This window comes from Columba livia, chromosome 4 (assembly GCF_036013475.1).
Source record: "Columba livia isolate bColLiv1 breed racing homer chromosome 4, bColLiv1.pat.W.v2, whole genome shotgun sequence".
NCBI lineage: Eukaryota > Metazoa > Chordata > Aves > Columbiformes > Columbidae > Columba > Columba livia.
Genome location: NC_088605.1, coordinates 19,895,492 through 19,907,874, shown reverse-complemented (window position 1 = coordinate 19,907,874; position 12,383 = coordinate 19,895,492). Strand labels below are relative to the sequence as shown.

At 44.9% G+C, this 12,383-nt stretch overlaps 2 protein-coding genes across 3 annotated transcripts in view; one reads left to right on the top strand and one right to left on the bottom strand.

The window, feature by feature from the left end:
* Positions 1 to 2,824: 2,824 nt before the first annotated feature.
* Positions 2,825 to 8,566, bottom strand: SMIM20 (small integral membrane protein 20). 2 transcript variants are annotated; one of them, XM_065060673.1, is made up of 3 exons: positions 8,303 to 8,566; positions 4,645 to 4,728; positions 2,825 to 3,333 (listed from the first exon to the last, which is right to left on the bottom strand). In XM_065060673.1, exons 1-3 carry the CDS (start codon positions 8,409 to 8,411, stop codon positions 3,296 to 3,298), a joined length of 231 nt encoding a protein of 76 aa, XP_064916745.1. In that variant the 5' UTR covers positions 8,412 to 8,566; the 3' UTR covers positions 2,825 to 3,295. The 2 variants fall into 2 exon arrangements, with proteins under 2 accessions (XP_064916745.1, XP_064916746.1); XM_065060674.1 differs by having other exon boundaries at positions 4,645 to 4,701.
* A 48-nt stretch (positions 8,567 to 8,614) lies between these two features.
* Positions 8,615 to 12,383, top strand: part of SEL1L3 (SEL1L family member 3) — a 37,377-nt gene continuing 33,608 nt past the window's right edge. Inside the window, exon 1 of the mRNA XM_065060670.1 lies at positions 8,615 to 9,196. Within this exon, the coding sequence (XP_064916742.1) occupies positions 9,128 to 9,196 (69 nt within the window). The 5' untranslated portion in view covers positions 8,615 to 9,127. The remainder of the gene's footprint in view (positions 9,197 to 12,383) is intronic.

The following is a 12,383-nucleotide window of genomic DNA, read 5'->3' as shown; positions in this document are numbered from 1 at the left end:
TGAAGCTCAACTGCTAAATTACTTACCTGCTGCCAGACAAAAGCATGGTGGAACAGGGAACTGTCTACAACAGTCCTAATTGCCAAGACAGCATCTTAAACACTGCACCATTTTTCTTGCAAGGCCACCCAGTCTGCACTATGCACAAATAACACCTCAGATCATAGGTTAATATGTGAAAAAGAAAGCTTTATTATGCTTTGACCTGCACTTTGCTTTTTGCTCTCTCCTGTTATACATTGTCCACATGGAAACAGTGTATATTCTGCAGCACTTTCTCAGAAGCTGGAAAATCATTTCCTTCCACTAGCAAACACACTATTTAGGCCGTGTGGCACCACAAAAAAAGCCAGTGTAGCTTTTCATTTACTGCTGTGTCTGCATGTTAATGTGAAGAAGGTCAGTAAGAGTGTACACAATACTGAGAAAATGAGTAGTTAATTATTGCTAGACTACAAGAAGGGAAAATACATTATTTATTTTGGTTTAGAAAACTGCAAATCACGAGAACTCCTCCTTTTCCTGGACTGTTTTTTGTGGGAAGGGCGTATGTACAGTAACATTTGTGACAACCAGTTGAAGCTATTCAGTGTGCTTTGAGCATTAGAGAAAAAAATCCCCTCATCAGTGGGAATCACATTTTTCATGCTCACGTGTATAATCTGGCAACTTGCCAATACCTTTTGCCATACTTACTCCTCCTAAAGTGTTTGTGCTTGAGGGTTTCACTGCATTACCAACAGACTATTATGTTTCAAAACTAAGCTGCATTTAGACCAAAATGCCAGATTTGCTCTTCATGGTACAAGTTTTAATAATTTCAAAACTTACCAGCATACAACAGGCCTAAACTTAGTACAACCAGATCCTTCTGTTGTGATGACAAAGCACCATTGAAAACTTTTCTCCAGTCCTCCAAAGGCTGAAGTTGTATTTGCTGTTCATACTCTAGCTAGAATAAATAAGTAAAATGCACTCATATTACAGAATAGACATGATAACTGTTCTGAAAACATTTTAAGAAGGCATTTTCAGCAAATGTTTTGTCACAACCTTTCTATTGGAACCATCAAAACAGGTGGACCAAAACTAGCAAATTGGTTCCTTTGCAAAGGCAGACTAGTCCCTCCCAACTACTAATAATTATATAAAATCACGCATAATTGTAAACACGTGTAACATTTTTGTGTGATTATGTTGAAAAATAATAGTTGCTGCAGGCTACAGAAGTAGCAAAAGCTCTTATTTCCAGAGCAAGATAGGGAAAGAGTCCTGGGGAGCACAATTTGCCATAGGAGAGGTTTATGTCCAGTGTCCATAAGCAGAACAAAGCATTGTCACAAGGCCCAGAAAGGCAGCTGCAGGAGCAGGACTTCCCACGTGAGTCTTGGGCAAGTCTCCAGGTAACTGGAAAATGCCAAAGCAATCCCAGAAAATTTCAGTGTAAATTCTGCACAATTATTGCAGCATGTTCCTCGTTGACTTGACAGTTTTATGCAGACAGAATACCAAAGATCTGAGAAAGACATTCAGTATCCTAACACTTGAAAGACATGGTCAATCAAACCACTTTATTAGGTGGAACTCAGGAAGAGAGTATGTCTGAAAAAAAGAGCAAACATCCACTAACTTTATGAATAACACTCACTGCACATACATTCTTCATAACATATATGATCCTGCAATGGTCTTTAAAATGTTGTGTGCCATAATGAAGTGCTAAAAATAAATCAAGAAAAGAAGAGAGTATATTACAGTTAAATGTACATGCTGCACCTGTCCTCAAGAGTAATATTGGTTAGGTTATAGACAGTAACTATAGCTTATAAACTGTTTTTTTCTTTTGAAAACACATAGTTTATTCAGAACCTATTATGACGACAGACACCCAATTTGGGTAAAGTTTTTCAGTGGGGGCAATCCTTTACTCATCTGTTCTAATGATCATTATACTTACCATGAAAAAATGCTTTTTAAAAAAAGATTCTTTATCTGCTTTTCTACCCCAACATTTGGTGTTAACCTCCTGTATCAGGTGTACCAGTCAAGGTGCTGGCAGCGAGCAAGGTGGGCTGCAGCAGCTACCCCATGATGGCCCCAGACAGCTCCAGCTGGGTTCACAAAGGACCCACTGCAAGACACAGCTCAGCCCAGCAGCCAACTGGGTGGCACCTTTGTGAAAACACTGGACAAGCAGGGGAATGAAGGGGGGGAAAGTGAGGAACAGCAGTATGAACACCAAAGCCAGAAAATAAGGAAGGGGAGGAGGGGCTCCAGGCACCACCAGAGCAGATATTCCCCTGCAGCCCATGGAGAAAACCAAGTTGGAGCAGATATCCACACCGTGGCCCACACCGGAGCAGTTGGGTATGTCCTGAAGGAACTGCAGCTCATGAGGAACCCATACAGGAGCAGGGGAAAAGTGTGAGAAGGAAGGAGCAGAAGAAAAAAACTGTTACAAAGTGACCGTGATCCCCATCCACCCCTCATGGGACCAAGCAGAGAGGAAATACAGGACTCAGGAGTGAATTTGATCCTGGAAAACGAGAGCCAATGGGAAGGTGTTATTTTAATTTTTGGTTCTCATTATCCAAAACTATTTTAACTGGCAATAAACTACATTAATTTTCCCCAAGTTAAGTTTGTTTTGCCTCCAACAGTAACTGGTAAGCAATCTTCCTGCGTTTATCCAGATCCACATGCTTTGCCATGCTACTTTCTACCCCTGCTGAGCAGCAGGAGTGAGAGAGTGGCTGGGTGGGCACCTGGCCAAGGTTCATCAGTCACAACTACTTACAAAACAAAGAAAAAAAATACACATTGGTTTAAAAGGAAGCCATTTTAATGTACATATTTACACTCTGCACTGATTTTGCTCAGTATATACTTCTATCATGTTTTCATAATAAAATCACAAAAAGTAATTCTCAGACTACGGAGGAAACTGCAGCGGTCTGCATGACTTATTCTGTTCATAATTTATTCTATAACTGTTTACAGATTGACCACAAAAATAATTCCTCTTCCCTTTTCTCACGGAAATAAATATTTTATTTCACAACTCAAGAATCGTTGATCTCTCTAAGTTTGTGCACTATGCCCCAGCATCCTCTGTCAAAACTAGCATGTTTTTATCTCTTGGGATTCCAACCAGTAGTGTTTGTTGCTCCTCACGTGCCCACACAGCATATTCAGAATTCTTCTCCAGCGACCCCCAAAGACACTTCAATGAAAGAAGAAACAGCTGAAGAAGTCCATCTTCAGTTCTGCCTTGCAACACACTCAGCCGCCAACATTACTTTCTTCCAAATGGATCAGACCACACTTTTAACCCTACAAATCAGAGAATACCAATAGTTCATAACTAGACTGTTGAAGAATAATAATAATAATAATAATAATAGGTCTGCAACCCCAGCCTGTGTACAAAACAATGAAAGAACCTAATAATTTCTGTACTGAACTCACAACTTCACTTGAGCTTGCAAAAAATATTTAGAAAGACAACCTCATCTTGAACTTAAGCTTCAGATAATGGAAAAATCTATCACACCCATAAGTAAGGTGTTCTAATATTTTTAGAACAACCATCTAGAATTGCACCTTGCACTTGAACTTCTCTAGATTTCACTTTCAACTAGTGGATCTCATAACTTTTCATCAGCAGCTAAATTTAGATGAAAAAGTTACACTGAGGAGAACCAGCCATCAAGGATCTGCATCTTGGATAAATGAGCCAGTCCAGTCCTCTTTAATGTTTAATAAAAGGGCAGGTTTACCAGACTTCTATTTCACAATACCCTTTCTACTCCTCTTCAGCATTTCACCACTTTCCTGGAAAGTAAGGCCTGCAGTGACGATTTCACTGATATGTGTAGTACGGACAGGGCATTAATCCTGTTTGGTTTTCCCCTGCTGCTGATGTTAGGCTTTTCTAAAAACAGGAATACTTTACCCTTTAACATACTCAGATATGAACTGTTTCATCAAGATAAGGACTGTCATGTATTTAGACGAGAAGTGTCAACCCTGCATCATGAATAGCCAGTTTCATTATCTCTGAAACAATGGACTGTCAAGGATATTCTGCGATACTTTAATTTTATTCCCCTTGTATGCTTTTCTATGCCTTCTACCGGCAACAGCAGAGATCAAAAAGCTATTGGCACTGCATTCAAAATTTTCCTTTATGTGTAGTGGATTTCTGCCTTATCCCTCCACCTGTGAGGATTGAAGGTACTGACAAAGTGCTCATAAGTCGTGTTTCGGCTGAACTGTAAAGCAGTATTCCACAAAACAGGGTGAAATAGCATATTTTTTACAGCTGGAACCCAGCCCACACATGGCTCTTGTTTGCTCTGAGCTAGTTCAAAAGTTAATTTCCGGTGTGGAAACCAGCAGCTGTTTGAGAAACTGTGAATATAACAACTTATTTGGCCAGTTAAGTCAATTAAAAACAAGTTTTATTAAATTCATAATTTTCAAATGAAGAATTCGCCCAAAAAATATTTTCATAGTAAGTTTACTATATATGTATTATTTGAGTATATTATTCACTGTATTATTTAAATACATATAAATATTCAGGTCTAACTTCAAAAATATCTTTAAAACAATCAAGGCAAACACACGAATCAGGTATACCTGCAGGCTGAATATCCTCTTGAACAATACCAGCTCGGTTTATTGACTGTTCTTTCTCTGGAAAGCAGAACAGAAAGGTCATTTCTGAAAAAAAAAAATAAAATACCAAATATCTTGACTGCACCCAATAAAATAATATTGAATATTTTATTCATTCTGGATGCTACACAGTAAAATTCTAGTAAGTATCCATCTACACAATGCAAATGTAGTACTTGCACTTCACTGAGAAACTAACAGCTAATCTGTTTTGAGATATTACAAACAATAAGACAGTCATCTTAAAGTAATGACTACTGTTTAATAAAAGATGCCAAAATACCTGCCACGATGCCATCACTTAAAGAAGGACAAGTACTTTTAGGAGCTATAACTCATACGCTCAACATAAAAGTCTTCAAAAGTTTTATTCCTTCTGGAATCAGTGATCCTTCACTTCCATCCCATTGGCCTGTCTCAGCCTTTTCTCTTTTGTTTGAAAGATTCAACCACTTCCAAGAAGAAAAATGGACACACTCTTGAGAGAAACTCAGAACTAAGCTCACCTTAAAACTGAAACTTTTCAGCATCCTATCCCACTGAGAATGCGCAGGCACTACATATTATTAGGCTGTCCAGGTACAAGCCTAATGCTGCTGGAGACTAACAGTATATCACAATAATTCTACTTGCAAGGGGGCAGGCACTAGAGGAAGATCCATATTCTCCAGTTCTGTTCACTGAGCATGGTAACTGCCATTCCATCCTTTCTAGCAGGCAAAATCTCAGGGTAGTGTCTAATTTCAAAGAAAAAAAATACAAAACCCAGACAGAGAAAACAGAATAAAATAGGGCAATGAATCAGACTTATTCTAGGACATGGAGGAGAACGATATTTAGTCTCAGATGGAGGCTAAGATTGGAAGAGAGGCAGAGATCAAAATGGGAGTCAATCTGCAAAGGCTGGGAACACAAGTGGGGTGAAAAGTGGGGTGAACAGAAAGAGCTGTTAACCGGTCAGGCGAAGAAACCAGTGCTGAGAAACAGCAGATGAGAAATACGGAGACAGGTCATGGTAGAGTCAATAGTGAGACTGGGGTGAGGCTTGGAAACAACCTGGAAAACAGGTAAGCCAAAAAAGGGACAATGAGGAGGAGCCAGTCTTGAAGAGAAGACAGCCCCTCACAGGATGGGGAAAGAGCTGATTCTCACAGTTCAGCAAAATCACAAAATCCACTGTGAAAATGCCCAATATCAATCCAAATAGCAGCTGTCAACCCACTGTTTTAATTAATCCAAGGAGAAGAGGTCTGTGCTGAAGATATCAAGGTTTCAACACTGCCAATAAACTATGCATTTCATACAAGGAAAAAACTTTTAAAGCTGCAGACAGGAAAATACAAGAAACATCAAGTCCACAAGCTGAGGTACTAAAAACCTATAAAATGATAACACTTCTGTGTGAAATAAGTCAAACCCCTGTGTGCACGATTTAAAGTACATATTAACAATTTGCTTACAAACAGTTTTTCCAAGTATCTTCCATTTTATTTGTTAAACTGCTAGGAATTCCACTGAAGATGTGAGACAATTGTGCAGAAAAGTCTTCTTCCTGAATGTATTGTGCCTAATTTGTGTAGAATTTGGAAAATACACATGAAAAACAAGACTGAAGAAGAAAAATATAGCATTTCATGTTTACATAGTTGAATGTCACCCCAGAGAACTAAAATCCATTCTTGCCTTTTGCCAGATTGCTGTGTGATGCTAATCTAAATGTTCAACTTCAGACCCAGCATCCCAAAATGCAGAAATACTGAGTATTTGCTGCAGCTGAAGCCAACGGGGGGTGTGACCTTCCAGAGAAATTCTGTTGTCATACAACTTAATAGACCGTACTCCAAAAAAATCAATCCTTTGTACCTCAAAGATTAAAATGTTTCCAGTCAACTACCACAACTGTGAAATTCCATGTCCTTGTCTAAAGTATTATGACAAGGAATGCTTGTGCTTCGCCCATATCACAGTGATGAACATCACGAAAATCACATAGGAAATTAATAAAGGTGAGATCAAAGGAGAGTTTGAGCAGTACACAATCAGTAAAGTTTAGAATCAGGTACTAAATAACAAGTGTAACCACTTGCTAATTGCACATCACCCGTGTTATGTGCTAAATGGAGATCAAAAAACCTCTAACCTGCCAGGGAACCTTTGTTTGTGTGATTCACAAGTACAAAAGAAGACACTGTCTGCTAGTTCTGTTCTTTCCTTAATGTTGAGTGACATTTCTAATATTATATTTTTGGAAAGTGCACCATAAGCAATAATTAGTTAAGAATAAGGCTTTTAAATGAGAACACAGAGTAAGAAACCTATCATTGTGGACAGTTTCCAACTTCACAAACATAGCTTCCTTCAATAAAAACTTGCTTGCAAGTTAAATTTTACTTCAGCTTTGATGTAAGGCTGACGTCCCCCCAATAAGAACAATAAATTTTTCACCCTTTTCCTTTTTTTCTTCCTCAAAATCTCTTCAGTTGTCTCAGTAAATTAACCACATGCTTCTTCAGGTTACCACCAACAGCTTACTTAGCTTTATAAAAGTTGAAGTGAGGGGATGAGACTGGCAACACCAGAACTTTTCCTCACTTCCTCAGGCAGTAATTAACAGAAGTTTACGAGTAACGGGTGCTCCCCCTACCACTCCCACAGCAGGGAGCACCCACCTGGAGCCTCCAAGGCTTCACACCTGAAGCTTCGGGTGCCTTCAGGTGCTCAAGAACTCCCTGATTACAGAGTCTGTCACAGCTTTTCTGTGTTTCTGGCAGGAAAGGTGGGTTTTCCTCAGCAGTCAGTTTCAGAGAAAGCTCTGCAGACTGAGACCACATTTAGAAAATCATCACTATCAGTAAAACACCTGTTACCATGTTTTAAGTTAAACTTTTCAATTGTGGCTGGAAAGCGCCTCCAACAACTTACAGAATCATAGAATGGTTTGGGTTGGAGGGGATCTTTAAAACTGATCTAGTCCAACCCCCTGCAATGAGCAGGGATGTCTGCAACCAGATCAAGTTGCTCAGAGCCCCGTCCAGCCTGGCCTTGAACACTTCCAGGGATGGGGCATCTACCACCCCTCTGGGAAACCTGTACCACTGTTTCACCACCCTCATTGTAAAAAAATTCTTCCTTATATCTAATCTAAATCTACCCTCTTTCAGTTTAAAGCCATTACCCCTTGTTCTATCACTACATGCCCTTATAAAAATCCCTCTCTGGCTTTCTTGGAGCCCCTTTGGGAATCAGCAGGCTGCTATAAGGTCTCCATGGAGCACTCTTCAGGCTGAACATCCCCAACTCTCTCAGCCTGTCCCCACAGCACGGGTGCTGCAGTCTTCTTGACACAACTTCTTACACCGCATCTAAATCCTCTCCATCGCTTCACAGAAGAGCTAGAGGTAGTTCTTAATCACCTGCCAGCCAATAACTTAAACCAAGAATGTGGTATTCTTGTGGGTTCTGTTATTATTTTTAAAGTATTTCCTGGGCGAGCAGAAGTTCTCCGGGGGTTCCTCGCCCGGCGGCAGCGCCAGCACAGCCGCGGCCCGGGAACGCCCGCCGGCACGCCCGCCGGCGCTCCCGCCGCAGCGCAGCCCCGCCCCGCCCCGGCAGGACTCACTGTACTCCTCGGGCAGCAGCAGCGGCCGGAAGTAGATGGGGTAAAACGCCGCTGCCACCACGGCCACGAAACCGCTGAAGATCCCGAGCGTGCGGGACAGTGCGGCCATCCCTGCCAGCGGCCACAACCCGGAAGCTATGTGACTCCCGCTTCCGGGACGCTCCGGAAGCGCAGCCCTGAGGCACCGGCCGATTCCGGCTTATCCCGGCAGGAGCGCGCGCAGCGCCCCCGCGCGGGCCGGCGGGGCAGAGCCCGGTGCCGTTACCCACCCGCCGCGCTCCCGGGTCCCGCCTGGCCAGGCGGTCGGCGGTACCTCCCGGGCAGCCCCGGCGCCCGCCGCGCCGCACCTGGCGTCTGTGAGAAGGCTCTGCCGCGCCCTACCGCCCTGAACCCGCCCCGCGGCCGCGCCGCGCTCGCCAGCGGAGCCGGGGAGCTGCCCCGGGCGGGGCCGCGCTGGCAGCGCAGGGCTGAGGCGTGAGGGTGGGGACGGGCACGGCCGAGCCCCGGGGCCGCGCAGCCGCCGGGACGGAGCACACCGCCCTGTGCCGGGGTCCCGCCCGGGGCGCCCCGCTCCCTGCGCTTCCTTTATTGGGGTGTGCGCGGCTTTGAAACGCCTCTCGGCGCGGCCGGGGGCTCAGCATCCCCGCGGGCCTCGGGTCCCGGCTGCTGCCCGGCCCGGCCCGGCCCCGCCGCGCACTCAGCTCCCCCCCGCACCTGTGGCGGTGCGGGGCCCGGCCCGGCCCGGGAGGCGGCCCCTCCTCCAGGAAGCCGGATCCGCCGCATCCTTGTCCCGACAGCGCTGGTCAGCGCCGCCGCCGCGGCAACATGTGGCCCCCGGCCGAGCGCCCCGCAGCGCCCCGCCGGCCCCCTCTGCTCCTGCTTCTCCTCCTCACGGTGAGTGCCGGTCGGCCCCGCACCTGACCCGCACCTGACCCGGCTCTGCCCGCCGCGGCGACGGCCCGGCTGTCCCCCGGTGAGCGCCGCGCTCCGCGGCGCTGCCCGCGGCTTCGCGGTGCAGCTCCGCGTTCGGCTGGGCCGGCGGGCTGCAGGTTACGAGCGCGGGGCGGACGGAGAGGCGCAGCCCCCGGGTGGTGCCGCAGCGGGTGTCCGGCGGAGGGCGGGGGGCCGGCCGTCCTGCGCTCGGGCCCGGGGCCGCCTTATCAGGCCTGGCCCGGCTTCCCTCTCTCCAGCCGCAGAGTTATGCTGCCTTATCGAGCGGGAACGTCCAGTCGTTAAATCAAAGAAGGTTTCGATCCAAGGTGACAAATGTCTGGGTTTGAAGGAATGGGGGTGCCTCTGACATGGTCCTACAGGTGCAGGCACGAGTGTGGTGCTGTATTGGCTTACAGAAACAGATACGTTTTGAGGGCGTCTATTCAACTACTTTTTCCTCTTTTACACTCCTAAATACAAACTCTGGACAAAGTCTTTGTATGCCTGTACAACGTTGATGCTGGTTGGGACCAGATCAACACCCTTTTTGACGTGTCTCCTTCTAACACATCTTAAAATCTAGCATGACGTGGCGGGCGTTCACAGGTAAAGGGCTACAGTTATCTTCAGGCTTTGTGCAAACAGGTGCAGCTTCATAGGGTTATGTGGAATTTCTGCAGCATTGAATTCAGGGAGGGTCCTGCTGAGATCTTATTCCAGTGAGTGAAAGAATGGTTTCTCATCATTTCTGTAATATTAGACTACTGAACATTTTTAGCTCCCTACCAGTTGTTGTGATTGCCTCCCCCAGTGATTTTTTTTATCCCACCATCTGACTTGGGATAACTCCTTCAGATTCAGAGGGTTTTAAGAAAAAGTTCAAGAAAAAGCTTTTGCGGCTGAGTTACCACACACAGTGAAACCTCTATGTCTTTCTTGTTCAACTCTGCCTAGTTTATGGTAACATTTTTAATCTAGTATAGCTGGCCTCTTTACTGTGCTGGAAAAACTTTTACATTTAAATCTCGTAATCACATTCATTGTGTAATCCTTTCATCCTCACTCTCTGTAGTCAGAGATTATGCACAATTAGCACTGCCTTGTCTGAGATAATAGGGAGGGAAGAACTAGAGTTCCTCACTGAGTAGGATCACTTAGATAACGAACTGTGCAGTGTGCTGTGTAGAGGCAACCCAGCGGTGACAGAGACTCGGCCATGGTCCAGAAGAGTTTACAGTCCATGATCTCTGCCATGGCTGGTTCGGTGTGGAGTTGCTCAGGGGTCTTTGCACTATTCTACTTACAGGATGAGCCTCCCAAAGAATTTGTTAGCTGTGTTGTAACAGCAGAACCAAACATGCTTTGCATACTTTTTGTAGCTTGTGTCTCAACTAATACCCAGGCACCAAAGAATACAAAGAAAAGTTTATTGAGTAACTCTGTGGGATCCATTTAGCAGAACAGGCACTAAGGGAAGGGCAATAAGACCTTATTTGACAGTAGCAATACGGCATGCTGAAGTGCTCTAGGAACATAATGGAGTTTAAGGCTGTGCCGCCATCCAGCAAGACCTGGACAGGCTGGAGAGTTGGGCAGGGAAAAAATTAATTAAATATAACAAGGGAAAGTGTAGAGTCTTGCATCTGGGTAGGAACAACCCCAGGTTCCAGTATAAGTTGGGGAAGGACCTATTAGAGAGCAGTGTATGGGAAAGGGACCTGGGGGTCCTGGTGAACAGCAGGGTGACCATGAGCCAGCACTGTGCCCTTGTGGCCAGGAAGGCCAGTGGCATCCTGGGGTGTATTTGAAGCGGGGGGTGGTTAGTAGGTCGAGAGAGGTTTTCCTTCCCCTCTACTCCGCCTTGGTGAGACCACATCTGGAATATTGTGTCCTGTTCTGGGCCCCTCAGTTCCAGAAGGACAGGGAACTGCTGGAGAGAGTCCAGCGCAGAGCCACAAAGATGATTAAGGGAGTGGAGCATCTCCCTTATGAGGAAAGGCAGAGGGAGCTGGGTCTCTTTAGCTTGGAGAAGAGGAGACTGAGGGGTGACCTCATTAATGTTTACAGATATATAAAGGGTGAGTGTCATGAGGATGGAGCCAGGCTCTTCTCAGTGACAACCAGTGGTTTGACAAGGGGTCATGGGTACAAACTGGAACACAAAAGGTTCCACTTAAATTTGAGAAGAAACTTCTTCATGGTGAGGGTGACAGAGCACTGGAACAGGCTGCCCAGGGAGGTTGTGGAGTCTCCTACTCTGGAGGCATTCAAGACCTGCCTGGACGCCTTCCTGTGTAACCTCATCTGGGTGTTCCTGCTCTGGCAGGAACTAGCCGATCTTTTGAGGTCATTTCCAATCCCTGACATTCTGTAATTCTGTGAGTTTGTTCTACAAGGAATTGGCTTTGGCTTGCAGAACTTACTACCTGGGGATCTCCACCACAAAAAGCAGCAGAATTTCTGCCATTTACTGAAAGTCAAATGGCCACATTCAGAAATCAGTATTAAAATTAAGGTGCTCATGTCAACTTTGATATCAGTATTTGTGCTTGTGTGTTATTGCGTGATGTGGTGGTAACTTTTCCAACAGACACCAGCCTCCTATTGCTATTCCTTTTTTAGCACCTTTGCTACACATCATTTTTACAATATCCATTTTATAGAATGGAAACGAGGCAGAGGGGAAGGCTGTTACTCTGAAGAAACTACCCATTGTAGAAAGCTTAGATACTGACATTGTGGAGTGTTTTGCTTTTTTATAGCATTTTATTTGTTCAAAGTGAATACTTTGGTGCTTACACACACATTTATGAGTGCTCAGCATCACCATATGTCTGGCTTCCTGTGTATCTTGTCAGACACAATAAGATAAAGAGTACTCAGTTGTTCTTGTGGAAAGTGGTTTAAGTGACAAGTTCAGGAACACCTAGCAACACTAAATAAATTTAATTATCTAGAGTTACCAAGCTGCTAAGCAAAGATATCCAGCTTTCTAATCTAAAAGTTCCTTCATTCAATTATGTTTTTCAGCTTCTAGTTCAAATAAAGTTAAGATTTTGGGGTAAATAGTCTCCTCTGTGCACAGCTTTCTTCCACATGCAACTCTAGAGCTCCTTTGTGCCTTTAAGGAGGCAGGGGTTTGGGGTAG

What these genes read in the sequence shown, in the direction of transcription:
- SMIM20 (XM_065060673.1), bottom strand. Translation starts at nt 8,411, where the DNA reads ATGGCCGCACTGTCCCGCACGCTCGGGATCTTCAGCGGTTTCGTGGCC. An exon ending in GCTGCTGCCCGAGGAGTACA is followed by an intron (nt 4,729 to 8,302) that starts GTGAGTCCTGCC and finishes TTTTTTTTTCAG; the next exon opens with AAATGACCTTTCTGTTCTGC. An exon ending in AGAGGATATTCAGCCTGCAG is followed by an intron (nt 3,334 to 4,644) that starts GTATACCTGATT and finishes TCTGATTTGTAG; the next exon opens with GGTTAAAAGTGTGGTCTGAT.